General features: G+C 42.7%; 1 protein-coding gene and 1 long non-coding RNA gene across 3 annotated transcripts in view; one reads left to right on the top strand and one right to left on the bottom strand.

Moving 5' to 3' along the window:
* Window positions 1-4,338: 4,338 nt before the first annotated feature.
* Window positions 4,339-12,966, bottom strand: LOC112058984 (uncharacterized). The gene is made up of 3 exons (XR_002888175.3): window positions 12,458-12,966; window positions 10,141-10,242; window positions 4,339-8,822 (listed from the first exon to the last, which is right to left on the bottom strand). It is a non-coding gene; the product is annotated as an uncharacterized LOC112058984 (long non-coding RNA).
* Window positions 12,967-13,087: 121 nt separating this feature from the next.
* The window catches only part of LOC135972061 (myosin-1B), a 32,305-nt gene continuing 28,223 nt past the window's right edge, over window positions 13,088-17,169 (top strand). The window contains exons 1-5 of one of the 2 annotated variants that reach the window (XM_008163809.4): window positions 13,088-13,197; window positions 13,421-13,472; window positions 15,685-15,923; window positions 16,009-16,152; window positions 16,245-16,401. In XM_008163809.4, the coding sequence (XP_008162031.1) occupies window positions 15,720-15,923; window positions 16,009-16,152; window positions 16,245-16,401 (505 nt within the window). In that variant the 5' untranslated portion in view covers window positions 13,088-13,197; window positions 13,421-13,472; window positions 15,685-15,719. Of the gene's footprint in view, window positions 13,198-13,293; window positions 13,473-15,684; window positions 15,924-16,008; window positions 16,153-16,244; window positions 16,402-17,169 lie in introns of those variants that run through there. The other variant, XM_065562666.1, reaches the window with a different exon arrangement.

The following is a 17,169-nucleotide window of genomic DNA, read 5'->3' as shown; positions in this document are numbered from 1 at the left end:
GTTGAAGCTAGACTGATTCAGACTGGACATAAAGTGTACATTTTTAACAGTGAGAGTAATTACCATTGTAACAATTTACTGAAGGTCGTGGTGGATTCTCCATCCCTGACAATTTTTAAATCAAGATTGGATATTTTTCTAAAAGGTCTGGTCTAGTAATTATTTTGTGGAAGTTCTCTGATCTGTGTTACACAGGAGGTCAGACTAGATGATCACAATAGTCCCTTCTGGCCCTGGGATCAATGAATCTATGAATAGATTGCACATATTTGTGATGGCTGTGGCTAGGTCTTGTTTTGATCTGGCCTTATTAACCAGTCATCCAAGTAAGGATATACATGGAGTCTTCTATGTCTTGCGTGGACAGCTACCATCACCAGGCTATTGGTTGTAACACAATGGCTATGGACACTCCAATGGGGAGGACCCTGCATTGATAGCATTTGGGTCTTGTTGTACGAGCAGCAGTGATCTGTATGCTCTGTATAACCTGTATGCTCAAAAGGTCTGTTACACTTTCCCCCCATTTTGTCTCCTCTCCCTCTTTGAATACCTGTGAAGTGGTTTTCTCCCTCCCCCTCCCTTCTGGAATGCTTGTGGGATGAATGGGTTGCTTGAGCAGCTGGAAGATCAGAAGAGCTCTCAAGTAGACAAGGTGTCTGGCACTCTGATTAGGCAGCGATCACACGTCCAATGCATGGACACTGCCCAAGGTGGTGTGTGACCAACCAGGCTCAGCCAAGTCATCTCTAGTCGCAGGCCATGAGGAGCAGGTCCTTAAAAGGGGAAGGGGCCATGTGCTCAGGAGTGCACTCACAAGATTGTACCTCCCATGAAGGCCCTTCGCCCGGACTGCCTGGCCAGTGGTTCACCGTGTTGCATTCCATCGTGCCTCGGAAAGACTTACCTTCATCGCACCATCCACTGCTGCGCCGTGGAACACTTACCTTGAAGGATCCTAACATCTCCAGTGCCGTGTCTGTCCTGGGAGCATGAGTATGCAAGTGTGAGTGTGACCCCCCCCTTCCCCTTTCTTTTGAGCTTAGCTATCAGTATAATAAATGTGCTGCTTTCTGCCAAACTCTGGTGGGTCATTAGTCCTCTCTAAACTTACTAGCTTGGCCCAATTTCAAGTAACAGGTCTCATGCAGAATATGAGGTATTTGACATGGTTTTTCTTGATGGCTACATGGAAGTATGCATCCTTCAAATTAAGAGCCTGGAACCAATCTCTATGTGACAATGAGGGGTTGATGTCCCCTATGGTGATTATCATGGCCTTTGAGGTCATTCTATATCTCTGCATCATGGGCTATCTCACAGCTTATAGATGACTTTGGAAGGGTATTGAAGGAGAAAAACATCCAAGCGATCTTCTCAAAGATCCTTCCTGTCATATGAGCAAAGGAGGACAGAAGGCAGACGATTCTGGAAGTAAACCATTGCATAGGTAAGTGATAGATGGCTTTGATTTTATGGAACACTGGTCCACCGTCTGTGGGAGAGGGGGCAGTATATTCTGGATGGCCTCCACCTCAGTAGAAGGGGAAACAATCTTCTCAGGAACAGACTGATTAGAGTAGTCAGGGGAGTGTTAAACTAATAACAAAAGGGGAGGGTAAAAAGAAGGAAGAAATGAACACTTATTTAACACAAAATCAAGGTGTTAGAGCAAAATTAATAAAAAAATCAAAGGATATGAAGAGAAGAAATTCTTTAATTTCCTGTACACAAGTGCTAGGAGCTTGGGTAACCAATGCTAGAAGCCAGGTACAAGAGGCATTCATAGAATCATAGAATATTAGGGTTGGAAGAGACCTCAGGAGGTCACCTAGTCCAATCCCGTGCTCAAAGCAGGACCAACACCAACTAAATCATCCCAGCCAAGGCTTTGTCAAGCCGGGCCTTAAAAACCAGTAAGGATGGAGATTTCACCACCTCCCTGGGTAACCCATTCCAGTGCTTCACAACCCTCTTAGTGAAATAGTGTTTCCTAATATCCAAACTAGACCTCCCCCACTGCAACTTGAGACCATTGCTTCTGTCATCTACCACCACTTGAGAACAGCCTCGCTCCAGCCTCTTTGGAACCCCCCTTCAGGTAGTTGAAGGCTGCTATCAAATCCCCCCTCACTCTTCTCTTCTGCAGACTAAATAACCCCAGTTCCCTCAGCCTCCTCCCCCCTAAGTCATGTGCCCCAGCCCCCTAATCATTTTCATTGCCCTCCGCTGGACTCTCTCCAATTTGTCCACATCCCTTCTGTAGTGGAGGCCCCAAAACTGGATGCAGTACTCCAGATGTGGCCTCACCAGTGCTGAATAGAGGGGAATAATCACTTCCCTTGATCTGCTGGCAATGCTCCTACTAATACAGCCCAATATGCCATTGGCCTTCTTGGCAACAAGGGCACACTGCTGACTCATATCCAGCTTCTCATCCACTGTAATCCCCAGGTCTTTGTCTGCAGAACCCTAGCCTGTAGCGGTGCATGGGATTCTTCCTTCCTAAGTATAGGACTCTGCACTTGTCCTTGTTGAACCTCATCAGATTTCTTTTGGCCCAATCCTCCAATTTGTCTAGGTCACTCTGGACCCTATCCCTATCCTCCAGCGTATCTAACTTTCTCCCCAGCTTAGTGTCATCTGCGAACTTGGTGAGGGTGCAATTAATCCCATCATCCAGATCATTAATAAAGATGTTGAACAAAACCGGCCCCGGGACTGACCCCTGGGGCACTCCCTTGATATCAGCTGCCAACTAGACATTGACCCGTTGATCACTACCCGTTGAGCCCGACAATCTAGCCAGCTTTCTATTCACCTTATAGTCCATTCATCCAATCCATACTTTTTAAACTTGCTGGCAAGAATACTGTGGGAGACCATATTGAAAGCTTTGCTAAAGTCAAGATATATCACATCCATCGCTTTCTCCATATCCACAGTTATCTCATCATAGAAGGCAATCAGGTAGGTCAGGAATGACGTGCCCTTGGTGAATCCATGTTGACTGTTCCTGATCATCTTCCTCTCCTCCAAGTGCTTCAAAATGGAATTGCTCAGTTATGAACATAAATTATGAACATACATTTAATCTAGTTGGTGTTAGTGAAACTTGCTGGGTTGATTTGCATGAGTGGAATGTTATCAATAGTTATATCCTATTTAGGAAGGATTGAGTGGGCAAAAGGGGAAGGGAAGTGGCACTCTATGTCAAAAATGACATCTGTTCCCAAGTCACTGACAACTTGGAAGAAAATGCTTGAATGCTTACAGATCAATGTCTGCTACAGAACACCAAATCACACTAGTGTTGCGTGTTTAAATTTAATGATAATATTACTAACATGAGATGTCAGATAATCGGCTCAACTGAAATAATTTAATCAGAGATTATTACTCAGAGATTAACATAGCATAATACAGAATATAGAAAGAAAAGCATATTTTACCAAAACCTCAGTAAGAGGTTAAGGGATAGCAGGTTGTTCACTTCCAACTGAACTCCCCCAAACTCTTCCCTTTGATAGGATGTAGGACAAAAAAATTCCTGTGTGAGGAAAAGAAAGTACTTTCTCCAATTGATCCCACTATGTTTTCAATAGTTCAATTTATCTAATTACTTATGGATCTTCTTTTATGGTATCTCAGTTTATATGGCTGACAAGCTAAAGGGACTTCTAACCCAGTCATTATTATTATTAAGGTCATCTGTCGCAACTAGCAACTCTTAATGAGTTACAAACATCTTTGAATAGGTCATTATTTTGTAAATCACAGAAAATATCTACAATAACAAATATCCCTTATCTACAACAGAACATATCTGGATTATTCTTACCTCTCATCAATCACACCATCTTGTCCATTACAACACATATCTGTAGTAATAGACATCCATTATCAGCCACCTCTCTGGACATGTGTGACGCTCCGCTCTGTGTTATCTGGACCGGTGATCTGCTAGGCCACTCCAATCCTTGACTCTGGGAGCCAGTCTTACCCTGCTCTGCTGTGAGAACCCCCACTCCTGGACTGTTCCCGCACAGCCTCTGGCATGTAAGCTGCTCCCAGCTGCTTGTAACCGAATGACACTAGCCAATGTCTCCGGTCCCAGACACAAACCTAGAAACCTCTGTCTTGCAGTGTCCAGTTATACCCACTGGACGCTGCAAGCTTATATAAGTTCATCAATTTAACAAAGAAATTGATATATACCAGGCTTGTTATCCCAAGGGGAGTCTCTGACACACTTCAAATCAAACACACTGCTTCAGGTAGAATAAACAAATAGATTTATTAACTATAAATATGGATTTTAAGTGATTATAAGCCAAAGCACAACAAGTCACAGTGGTCACCAAAATAAAATAAAATATAAGCACGCAGCCTGAACTCTCAACCCTGTTAGACTGGGCAACAACTAGATTAAGCAGTTTTTCTCACCCCACTGGATATTGCTGTCCTTAACATACAGGCTTGTTCCTTAAACCTGGGACAATCTCCTGTGTTGGAGTCTTGTCTTCTTCTCAGTGTCTTGGTTGCTTGCAGCATAGGTGGGGGCAGGAGAAGGGCCAGTATGTGTCCACTTTGTCTGTTTTATACTTTCAGTCCATGTGCTTGTAGAACACATGTCCAGGCATGTCTGGGGGGCATTGCTGAGTCTCTCCAAGCAAGATTGAGCAATTCCCCTGGTGTGGCCTCATGCAGGTGAGTCATCGCATTGTAGCTCCCTTTCTGGACAATAGCTGTTGATGGGTTGATTGACACCCCACCCGGGTGTTGGCTACTTTCCTTGCTGTTGCCTCTGGGGAGCTAATATCTGGCTGATTTCCCAATTTACAGCATGTTTTAGTGACAACCATACTACACAATTCTCATAACTTCATATGCATTAATGATATACATATATGGATAGAGAAATGACTTTCAGCAGATCATGACCTTTCCCCGATACCTTACAAGGCATGCTTAAGATCGTGATTATATGAAAATGAGGAATATGGGGATTAGAGTACGCTCCCGCAAAGTATAGAATGTCACATGTAGATACAATTATCCACATGTCATTGGAGTCAGAGTAATAGATTATACACATTCCATTATTGACTGCATATATTACTTCTTTTGGTCACCTGCTATGGTTTAACCTAAGTACAAAGAACTTTTCAGAGCACTAAATTTTACAGATACAAAACACTTTGATTTATACACAAAAAGGATTTTGTTAACATATATATACATATATATATACTGTCTCCTTAAGCATTTATCTATAATCTGTAGGAAAAAAAGCTGTGTGATCATGGAGGACTGCAATCTGAGTGACATATGCTGGAGATCTTATGCGGCCAGTACTTAAATATCCTTGGAATTTTTAGATGTTATATATGACAATTTTCTAACTCAAAAAGTGTTACATCTAACACAGACCTCATATTGACAGATAAAGAGGAATGATCACAGCACTAAAACTTAGCGATTGCTTAGGTATAAGTGATCATGATTTGATTACACTTGTTATGTGCAAGCAGAATAAAGTTCAAACCAGAAATATATATACTTGGTGCTTTAAAGAGGCCAGTTCCACAAAGCTGAAAATAATTATGAGTCAAAATATGTAAAAAAGAGTATTTAAACAGAAAAATCAGAAAGATAATTGGGAATTGTTTAAGAAAACTTTACTACGCCTCTACCCCGATATAACGCGACCCGATATAACACGAATTTGGATATAACACAGTAAAGCAGTGCTCCTGGTGGGCGGGGCTGCGCTCTCTGGTGGATCAAAGCAAGTTCGATATAACGCGGTTTCACCTATAACGCGGTAAGATTTTTTGGCTCCCGAGGACAGCGTTATATCGAGGTAGAGGTGTATATACCCAAAAAGCCACAATCCCACAATTGACAGAGAAAGACACTTTGGTTAAAAAATAAATCTGGCTTAGACAGGAAGTTAAAGCGTCTATACAATAATAGTAATAATAATAAAAACTCATTATATAGCAAATGGAAGAAAGGAGAATTGATAGTAAAGAATATAACTCAGAAGCTAGGAATTTAGCAATTGATAAGGAAGCAAAAGGACATGAAGAGAAATCTATGACCAGGAGTGTTAAGGACAATTAGGAGTTTTAAAAAGTATATTAGGAACAAAAAGAATCCTAATAATGTTATTGGTCCATTACTAGATGGAAATGGTAGAATTGTCAATAATAATATAGAAAAGGCAGAAGTGTTCAATAAACATTTCTGTTCTGTATATGTAGCCACATCATATGATGATGCTGAAACACTATTTCCATTCCAATAGTAACTCAGAAGAATGTTAAACAGCTGTTGCTAAAGCTAGACATTTTAAATCAGCAGGTCTGGAGAACCTGCATCCAAGAGTTTTAAGAGAGCTGACTTAGGCTCTCACTAGATCATTAATATTGATTTTTCAATATACTTTGGAACAGAAATTCCAGAAGACTGGAAGAAAGTTAATTTTGTACCAATATTTAAAAAGGGTAATGGGATGACCCAGGTAATTATGGGCCTTTTAGCCTAACATCAGTCCTGGGCAAGATAATGGAGTGTCTGATACAGGACTTTATTCATAAAGAATTAAAGGAAAGTAATATAAGTAATGCCAATCGATATGGGTTTATGGACAATGTTCTTGTCAAACTAACTTGATTATTTTTTTAATGAGATTATGAGTTTGGTTGATAAAGGTACCAGTGTTGACGTAATATAGTCAGACTTCTGTGAGGCATTTGACTTGGTACAGCACAACATTTTGATTTAAAAAAACTATAATGATATAAAATTAACATTGCGCACAACTGGCTAAATGACAGGTCTCAAAAAGCAATTGTAAACAGGGCATCATTTTTGAGCAGGTATGTTTCCAGTGGGATCCCACAGAGATTGGTTCTTGGCCCTGCACTATTTAGCATTTTTATCAATGACCTAGAAGAAACCATAAAATCATCACTGATAAAGTTTACAGATGACACAAAAATTGGGGGAATGACAAATAATGAAGAGGACAGGTCACTGACAGCAAGTAAACAATAGATATTTTAATATAGCCAAATGTAAATGTATACATCTAGGAATAGAGACCTGAGTGCACTAGGCTGACCAGACAGCAAGTATGAGAAATCAGGACAGAGATTGGGGGGTAATAGGTGCCTATATAAGACAAAGCCCCAAATATTGAGACTGTCCCTATAAAATCAGGATATCTAGTCACAAAAGGTGCCTTGAAAATCACTGCAGGCATCTTAGACTGCGAATCACAAAAGGCAGCATGCTAGGCAGGGCATCACCTAAGCTAGCCAATGGGAGATGCCAACAAGAGGGGTGTGTGCTAAGCCCACCCCTTTCTCAGTGATAGGTACCTAAATCCAGGCTTCAGGGAGGTCCTAGCTCTGCCTGGGAGTCTCAGCTGCAAACTTTCTCTTCACGGTAGGCGCCTACACTGTTAACAAGAAGCTGGAGGGTCTGGGGGATGAGGATGACTTCCATCATAAGCTTTAGCCCAGTGGTTAGGGCACTCCCCTGGGATGTGGGAGACTTCATGTCTTCCAACCACCTGAGCGGAGAAAGGATTTGAACAGGGATCTGCCAGAGAAAGCGAGAGAGAGCACAGGAATGAGAATGACCCCAAAGCCTGGTGGTTAGAGCACTCACCTGGGATGTGGGAGGCCTGGGATCCACTCCCCCTGCTCCAGTGACTTTTTTAAATGATTTATCCACAGTGTAACAGCTTCTACAGGAGAGATTGTAGGATCCCCATGTCAGACTGTCCCACAACCCAGTGATTAGGGCATGCACCTGAAAGATGGCAGATCCCTGTTCAAATCCCTTCTCATCAGGCAGAGGGGAGACTTGACAGATGCATTTCCTCTATTCTGGGTGGTGCACCCTAACCACTAAAAACTATGAGGGAGGTCCTCCTTCTCTCTCCCCAGCTCTTTGGTGTGAATTCATGTGAAAGGCTCAATCCAATAGATGGCCTCCAAGTACACCTTCCGGACCAGGTCCCACACGTGACTTAGGGCTTGTCTTCACTACGGCGCTAAATCGGCACTGCTGCCATCAATGCAGCGGCATCAATTTAGCAGGTCTGGTTAAGCCACGCTAAATCAATTGGAGAGTGCTCTCCCGTCAACTTCAGTAATCCACCTAAACGAGAGGCAGAAGCTAAGTTGATGGGAGAGTGTCTCCTATCGACACAGCGCAGTGTAGACACCACAGTAAGTCAATGTAGGTTACTTGACTTAAGTTACTTAGTTTACCTAACTTAAGCAGCATAATTTACATTGCCGTAGTAACTTGCTAAAATTATACCTTGGTACCAAACACTCCACCTGCTGTGGACCATGCTGAGTAAGAGATGCCTGTGGGTGTACCTTGGTAATAAGACCAGCTCACTCTGTATCATAAACAATGGGCTATCACAAGGCTATGTACTTGTGCCAACACTTTTTAATATACAGTATACATAAGTGACATGCCTCCAACTAAATCACGAAAATTTGGATATGCAGATGATCTTGCCATGACAATCCAAGCATCAAACCTCCATGACATTGAGAAAGCATTAACTGAGGACCTCCAAAATATGGAACAATATTTCCGGAAATGGAGGCTCAAACCAAACCCTGGAAAAACAATAGTAAGTGCATTTCATCTTGATAATAAGAGTGCCAAAAACACACTGAAAGTAGCTTTCTGTGGTAAAAATGTGCAACACGATTACACTCCAACATATCTCGAAATGAAACTCGACTGCACCCTCTCCTTCCATGATCATCTTGACAAGGTAGCTGCAAAGATAAAAACAAGAGCCAACATAATCCAGAAACTAGCAGGTACAATCTGGGTTGCATCAGCATCAGAGTTGCGAACATCTGCAATACCATTTGTATATTCAGTAGCTGAATATTGTGCGCTGGTATAGAGCTGTCATAAATATAGAGAGAAGGGAAGCATAAAATTCCTCCTTGGCAGCTGTACTTCATTGCCTTACCTGTAAGGGATTAAGTACTCAAATAACCTAGTTGGCACCTGACCAGAAGGACCAATGAGGAAAGAAGATACTTTCAAAACTGGGGCGGGGGGAGGTTTTGTTTGGGCTCTCTCTCTGTTGTTCCCTCTCCGGATGGAGGGAGAAGCCAAGCAAGTACAACATCTCCTGAAAATATACCAGGAATATGCCATCTAAAATCACAGAAATTGTAAGTAAGGCAAGGAAATGTGTTAGGTTATCTTTTGTTTTAGCTTGTGAATTTTCCTATGCTACAGAGGTAGTTTTATTCCTGTTTTTGTAACTATGAAGCTGAGCCAGAGGGGAATCCTCTGTGTTTTAAATCTTTTATTTACCCTGTAAATTACCTTCCATCCTGATTTTGCAGGTGTGATTCTTTTATTTTTTCTTTTTAAATAAAGTTCTTCTTTTAAGAACCTGATTGATTTTCAGTGTCCTGTAGACAAAGGGTCTGGTCTGTACTCACATTGCTAAGGCAATTGGTTGGTATATTATTCTCAAGTCTCCCCAGGAAAGGGGGTGAAGGGGCTTGGGGGGATCTTTTGGGGGGATAGGGAGTCCAAGTGACCCTTCCCTGAATTTTTGTGTAAATCACTTGGTGGTGGCAGCAATACCGTCCAAGGACAAGGAAATGAATTTGTGCCTTGGGGAAGTTTTTAACCTAAGTTGGTAAAATATAAACTTAGGGGGTCTTTCATGCAGGTTCTCACATCTGTACCCCAGAGTTCAGAGTGGAGGGGGAACCCTGACAGGAGCAGATGCAGCCACACACAACTTGTGGATACCCAGCTAAATACAGTGATGTGGTGCATCATGGGAACCCTTAAGTCGACTCCAACACCATGGCTACCTGTCCTGTCTAACATCGCTCCCCCGCCGATATGCCGAACTGCTGCAACATTCCGCGAAGCTCAGTAAATCCAGGAAAACAGATATCCTTCTAGCCACCAAGATCTTAACAACGCCGCTCCCCACCGCAATGTCTTAAGTCCCACCAGCCTTTCTGGGAACATTCGTTTAGCCTCATGCAATCAGGCTATGATCAGAAGGAGGCTTGAAAAGCAGATTGGGCTAAACAAGACTTTAAAAAGAAGTACCTTGTGCCAGTTCCCATGCAGAAGGTTCCTGGGTTTGACCTTCCACGGTCATCTTGGTCAGCTCTGAACTAAATTCGAACCAACCATGGTAGATGTGGATATCTAATGCACAAATGGAAAATCAAGGACTCCCCGGTGAGTGTGGTTCTCCATGACAGACCACTGAACATATCACTACATACTGCCCAATTTATATATATGAAGGAGGCATTACTGCAATAAATTCTGCTACTCCTGATATAGCCATATGAAAGAAGAAGTGCCACAGTGAAAACAAGCCCTTAGGCGGCCAGCCACCTGTCTTCCCTGGCTGGTGCATCATTTGGGGGCTTAGGTGGGAGACAGACACCTAGAAGGATGCAGCAATGCATGTGCCCAGTGCCAGAAAGATAGGTGCCTAGGGAACTTTCACTGCAAAAATGTAGTGAGTTTAGGTGGGTTCAGCAGGAGTTTTGTGGATTGTGTGGGAGCCAAAGCTGGGACTTTGGAGTCTAAACCCAGACTTACATGCCTATCTACTTTGGTGAATCTAGCCCTTTGAGGCTTTGGCCTGTGGCTCTCTGCAGTGGTGTATGTGGCTGTGTGTAGGTGATGTTGGAAGGAAGGTTTGGAGGGCATACAGAAGAGAGCAGGGAGATGATGAGAGCTGGCTGAAAAATGTAAATACTGTTTTGTGAAAGATTTTGATGTTTCCATTTTGCAGGGTTCAAAATGTAACAATATTTAATAGTTTGATTTTTTCTGAAATATTTTATAGAAAAATCTTGAAAATTTTAGTTTACAAAGCTGAAATTTCCAATTTATGACATTTCATTTTTTGCCATTAATGCAACAAAAAATATGGTATCCAGGTTCTTCCCGTGCCACCATTTAATGTTTTAATTCCCTATCACCCTGCAGTTTTTCCTTTTCCTACTCTGTAATTTTTCAGAACTTCTCCAACTTGGAAAAAATTACAGTAAATTTTTCCTTTTGCTCTTGTGGAAATTTTCCAGAAAAGAAAACAAACAAACAAATAAATAAATAAACCCCCAAAATCTCAACTCCTAGATATAATTTATTCTAATGAATTCAGTGGCAAAAGGAACACAAGAAAAAAAGGGGGAAAGTGCTAAGGGAGGAAGGAAAACAACCCCAAAAAACAAACTTTGAAATTTTACAAAACGTTCAGTTTTGAAGAAAAACCAGCAAACTTTGAAAAACAGAAAGGTTTTTGTGAAAGTTTTGGCTTTGAAAACAGTAATTTTTTGTTTTAAAAGAAAGTTTTGACCGAAGAATTTCACCCAGTAGTAGGGTTTCTGCAGGTGTGTGAACGTTACGGTGGTGTCAGCAGTATGTTTGTGCTGAGATACACATGTGCTTCATTTGGTTTTAATCATTTTCATTCCAGCACAGGAGTGAGGACAGCTCACAGTGACTGATATGCTGGCTGAAATCCTACAGCATTTTTAGGCCCAGATTCTCAGCGGGTATAAATCCATTGAAGTCAATGAAGCAATGCTGATTTACACCCACTGAGAATTTGGCTCTTAGGCTTTAAGTTCTTGGAGCTCAATATCTTCTGCACATTTTCAAGGTGGATTTATGCCAAATGTGAAACTTGACCTCTGCAGGGCTCCTAGGACCCATCCCCCACCTCCAGCACTATTGTGCTGTACCAGGCAGACAGCTCACTGGGAGCAAAGGAGGAAAGCATTTCCTCAACCTCATAGCTGGACATCTAGGTAGGCAGCTCTAATGGGGTGTGCAGCCCAAGCTGTAAGCACTAATGGGGGTGTATGCAGTGATCCCTATATTGGGTACTATGATACGGTTCCCGGCACTGATCCCAGTTACACAACAGTTTGCCTGGCTTATTATAGAAATTGGCGCCTAGAAAGTGAGGAATGACAGATGGGAAAGAGAGGGACTCTCTGTCACTCTGTGATGTATGCAAAAGTGGCCCCAGAACCCCACTGCACCCAGGAATGGTGTGGAAGGCATATGCCCCTCCATAACAATGTGAGGTGCACCTGACTCTCCACCAACAATGGGAGGATGCACATGATCTCCCTAAAATAGCAGGAGGCACCTCCCCCTCCAGATCAATGTGGGGTGCTCCTGTTCTCCCATATCAGTTTGGGATGCATCTGCTCCCTCCATAACAATGTGGGATGCATGTACCCTCCCCATATCAGGGGTGGTGGAATCTGGCTACCTATCACAGTCTGGGGGTAGCTGTTCCTTGCCCCTTTCCAGTAGAATGTTTAATTTTTGCATCCATTTAACACTCCCCATCCACACCGTCTCCAGGGTCCTTCCCCTTGGACTCACTCACGTGGGGACCTCCTTCTTCAGGACTCCTGCTCCAGTCTCTTGACTCTGGACTTCCATTTCTCTGCTCTTTCCCTTCCACTGACCCCCATTTCCTAGCTATTCCCTTGCACTTACTGCCCTCCCTTCTGGCCCTGGATTTACTTCTTCTCCCTATCCCACTGCCCCAAGGATCCCCGTTCTTCTTTGTTCCCCCATCCCTGAGCCTCCAGGCCCCTTGTTCCCCAGACATCCATATCCTCTCTGGTCCCCTGCTCCTGTCAGCTATGCCCCCATTCCCAGACTCCCTCCTGCTAGACTGAGGGACCTTCTTCCACTGCTAGATCCCTGTCCCTGAGACCCCAATTTTCTCTCCAGCTACATGCCCCTGGAACTCTCTCCCCTCTCTGTCTCGTTCCCTGCTCCCTCTGCTAGGAGCTGTCTCCCATAACAGGAACTAGATTCTTCCCAGTCTCTCTTCTTCTGCTTGATTTCAGGCACAAAGCACAAACTCCAGGCAGTCCCTTTCACCTCCCCAACTGCCCCTGCCAGCTCCCTTGTTAAAGTATTTATAGGAGATTGATTCACAGAACTATGGCTAATTATATCCATTCACATCTAATATGAATGGGAATTATGTTAGGAGACAAGATTGCCAAAAATGTTTTGACCAAAGAAAGAGGAGGCGGCTGCTGTGTTTGCAGCTCACACCCTATAAAAGCCCCTGGGACCAGTCTGTCTTGTCCTGTCACAGAAAGCTCTAAGGTAAGAGTGTAAGGGACTTGGATTTGAAGGGAGGGGGAGCCCACTCTGCATTCCACACATCCCACTGCATTCCTGCTGCCGCTAGCACTCATTTCCAGGAGGGATTGCGTATGACAGCAGGACTTTTAAATTCACTTTTCGAGTCATCTATACATTTTCAATCTCCAATTTATCACTGGAGTTTCATGCAGCAATAAGAAAGGAATTTCTATTTCTATTTTAGAATATTGACCAGCTTCCAGTCTGCATACTATCCATCTGGTATCAGGAAAGAGGTAAGATCCTGATTTGCTAATTCCCAGGGGATGGTGAGTGACCCTCTAGAGTGGGATTTCTATATAGCTCAATAGGCAGTCATTGTATCCCCTAATATCTATGTCCATTGTGTAAATGCACTGTATATTGCGCTTGGGCTCTGTTGCCTGTGACAGGCAGGTCTCTAAAGTGGCTGGACTTGAAGCCACTGACCACTAATGCTGGGCCAGCAAGTGTCCTCTCTGAGATACCTCTCCTGAATACACACATCACAACGTAATTGTACACAGTGAGCTCCGACACCCCAGCTCGTAGGTCCCTAATAAACCAGGACAGAGTGGCCCAAAAGAGGAGACCCACCAGGAGATAGAATCTAATTACTTATCCAGAGACTAAATCTATTATTTTAATGAACACGTATCCAGAATTTGCTTTTTCCCCACACCCCAAACATGACTGACAATAATTGTGCCCCAGCTGAAAGAGAGACACATTTCTCTGGTAAATGCTAATCAAGTTTTCATTTCTTACTGCGCAGAGTAGCTTAGTGAGTGGCACTTAGATCTATATGTGTGAAAATGCCTTCAGAAGAGGATTTCAGGCAGCGTTTAAGGCAGCTGGTGGCCCTTTCACACGGACATCTTGACCAGTCTGACAGTGCCATTAATGCACTGTATAGTTAAATAAAGAAACTATAAAAGGAGTAATGGCATATTGATAATATTTGATTAACTGGCATGGGAGAGGCAGGCAGACAGAGTAACTATTAAAGTAACCATTCTTAAATTGCAACACTGGATGACTTGTACCCAAATGTATGAAAAGAATTGGCTGAACCACTAATGATGATTTTTAACAAATCTTGGAACACTGGAGTAATTCCAGAGAAATGAAAAAAAGCCAATGTTAAGCCAATATTTAAAAAAGATAAACAAGATGACCTGGTTAGCCCAGGGGTGCTGGAACAATTTGTATAGTGGGGGTGGTGAGAGCGATGAACCAAATTGTATACCCTGTATATGATTGAAACCACTTCAAGCCAGGGGGTGCTGCAGCATCCCCTGCACCCCTAGCTCCGGCACCTATGGGTTAGCCTAACATTGATCCCAGGCAAAATCATGGAAAAGCTGGTATGGAATGCAGTCAGTAAAGCAATATAATTAATTAATTAAGATTCATTAATTCCAATCAATCTGGTCTCATGGAAAATAGATCTTGCTAAACAAACGTGATTTTTATAGGAGATCATGAATTTGGTTGATAAAAGTTACTCTGTTCAAATAATACACTTCGACTTCAATAAGGCATTTGAATTAGTCCCACATGACATTCTGATAAAACAAAAAAAGCACTATGAAATAAAAACTAGTTAACTGATAGATCTCAAGAAGTGATTGTAAATGTAGGATCATCATCCATTGGCAGATTTCTAATGGAGGCTCAGGGGGAGCTGCTTTTGGCCCAATGCTAGCCAATCTCTTTATCAATGCTCAAGTTTGCAATTGACTCTAAAATTGGTGAAGTGGTAAATGATGATGACAGGTCAGTTATACAGACTACATTGGATCACTTATAAAGCTTAGCTCATTTGAACAACTTGTGTTTCAATATAGCCAAATACAAAATCAAATACAAAGAAGGGAGGTCATACTTATAAGATGGGATTGGAATCCTGAATGAAAAGCTTAAATTACATCAAAAGCATTATCTTTATTATTCAATGCAAGAAAACACCGACAATAGCAGCCTCTATCTCATCCCTCTCCCCACGCCCACTTTCCAGTGCCCCCAACAACCCTTTCATTGTAACCACAAAACACAGTCTAAAATGTACCCAGGAAAGAGGACCTAAGAGGGCTTTCAAAATTCCTGGTATGTTCTTGGCTCTTCCTGGTCCCTCATGTAGGGATCTACTTACATTGTTCCTATAAACAATGGTGTTCCTTTGGCAATGGGTGGGTGAACAATGGTGTGCATCCCACTGGAACTGCAGGACCTCTGGTTCTATAGATATGGTTAGGAAAGGTATAAATAGGGAAAGAATTAACAGTGTGATAATAGAGGCTCAAAATTAGAGTCTGGATCTAAATGGCTGGGAAAGCCTCTCATTCAGATCTCAGGAGGGGCAGTTGGGAGTGATGTGGCCAGTTAAACAAGTGTAAGAAACTGACATGGCAGAGTATTCTAAATGAACAGCATGTGAGTCAATGTCACACATTTTCTCCCCATCAGAGCTCACTGCTGAGCTGCCCTAGATAACCGCAGCCATGTCGTCGGATGCTGAGATGGCCGCCTATGGGGTGGCAGCTCCTTTCCTCCGAAAGACAGAGAAGGAGAGAATTGAGGACCAGAACAAGCCTTTCGATGCTAAGACATCGGTCTTTGTGGTGCATTCCAAGGAATCCTATGTGAAAAGCGTAATCCAGAGCAGGGAAGGAGGGAAGGTCACAGTCAAGACTGACAAAGGAGAAGTGAGTAAAAACAAGGAGTTAGGAACAGCATTTTGTTCCTCCTCTGTTTTTAGCTGATAGAAATGGGTCTCTTCTTTCCTTCCAGACTTTGACTGTTAAGGAAGATCAAGTCTTCCCCATGAACCCTCCCAAATATGATAAAATCGAGGACATGGCAATGATGACCCATCTCCATGAACCTGCCGTCCTGTATAACCTCAAAGAGCGTTATGCAGCCTGGATGATCTATGTAAGTACAGGCCGAAGTCTTTCCTGGACTTCCAAACTAACAGCTACACTAAATCATGTGGAAGCCAATCACGTTATCTCCCTTTCTTTCAGACCTACTCTGGTCTCTTCTGTGCCACTGTCAACCCCTACAAGTGGCTGCCAGTGTACAACCCAGAAGTTGTGTCTGCCTACAGGGGCAAAAAGCGTCAAGAGGCCCCTCCCCACATCTTCTCCATCTCTGACAACGCCTATCAGTTCATGTTAACCGGTGAGTGGCTCAACGCTTGAAAAGTGATTATAGAGTGAAAATTTCATATGAGGAATCACAAGGTTCTTTCGGGAAATATGACATGCAGCTAAAGACACCAAAAACATTGAAAACTAGCAATGTGCAAACACAAATTCGTCCAAAGACAAACTGAACCTGACCCAAACATTAGCCCAGCTCTCAGAGAACCCAAAGCAAACCTTTTCGGAAGTTCACAAGCGTGTGGTTAATGGAAAAAGTACAGAATGTCCATATCTGCTTCTGCACATTCTGGCTCTAGCTGGGCCCAAAGAAGAATCATGACACTCTGTTCTCAGGAAGCCTGATTCTTCCTGACTTTGCATCGTGTGTGTCAATTATACTTGTGCTAAGTGGTGCATCAGAATTCTTCACTCCCTTACACCTTGAGTGGTAATTCACACACACTTTGCACTCTTTTTGCACTGGTGCTATGCAGATGGTTATAAATTGAGGATCAGGTCATTATTCTGTATACCGCTTTGCTGTCCAGAGATATAAATAGCTCCATCAAATTGCTGTAAGAGGGAATTCTGTGACAGGGAAGTGGGTATAAGTATCCTGCGACGGCTCTATTGATCTGCTTAAGTTTATATTTATTATTTATTATGGCTAGGATTTTCAAAGAGGCCTAAGGGAGGTAGATGCCGAATTTTTATGGACTTTTGGTTTGTTGCCTGATGCCCTGAGGCCCCTTTGCAAATCCCAGCACTTATTTGTTTCACTCAGTTTTCAGTGAGTTCAATGTTA

Source organism: Chrysemys picta, chromosome 12 (genome assembly GCF_011386835.1).
Source record: "Chrysemys picta bellii isolate R12L10 chromosome 12, ASM1138683v2, whole genome shotgun sequence".
Classification (NCBI taxonomy): domain Eukaryota; kingdom Metazoa; phylum Chordata; order Testudines; family Emydidae; genus Chrysemys; species Chrysemys picta.
Note: the sequence above shows the minus strand (reverse complement) of the source record. Positions and strands in the feature narration are given on the sequence as shown.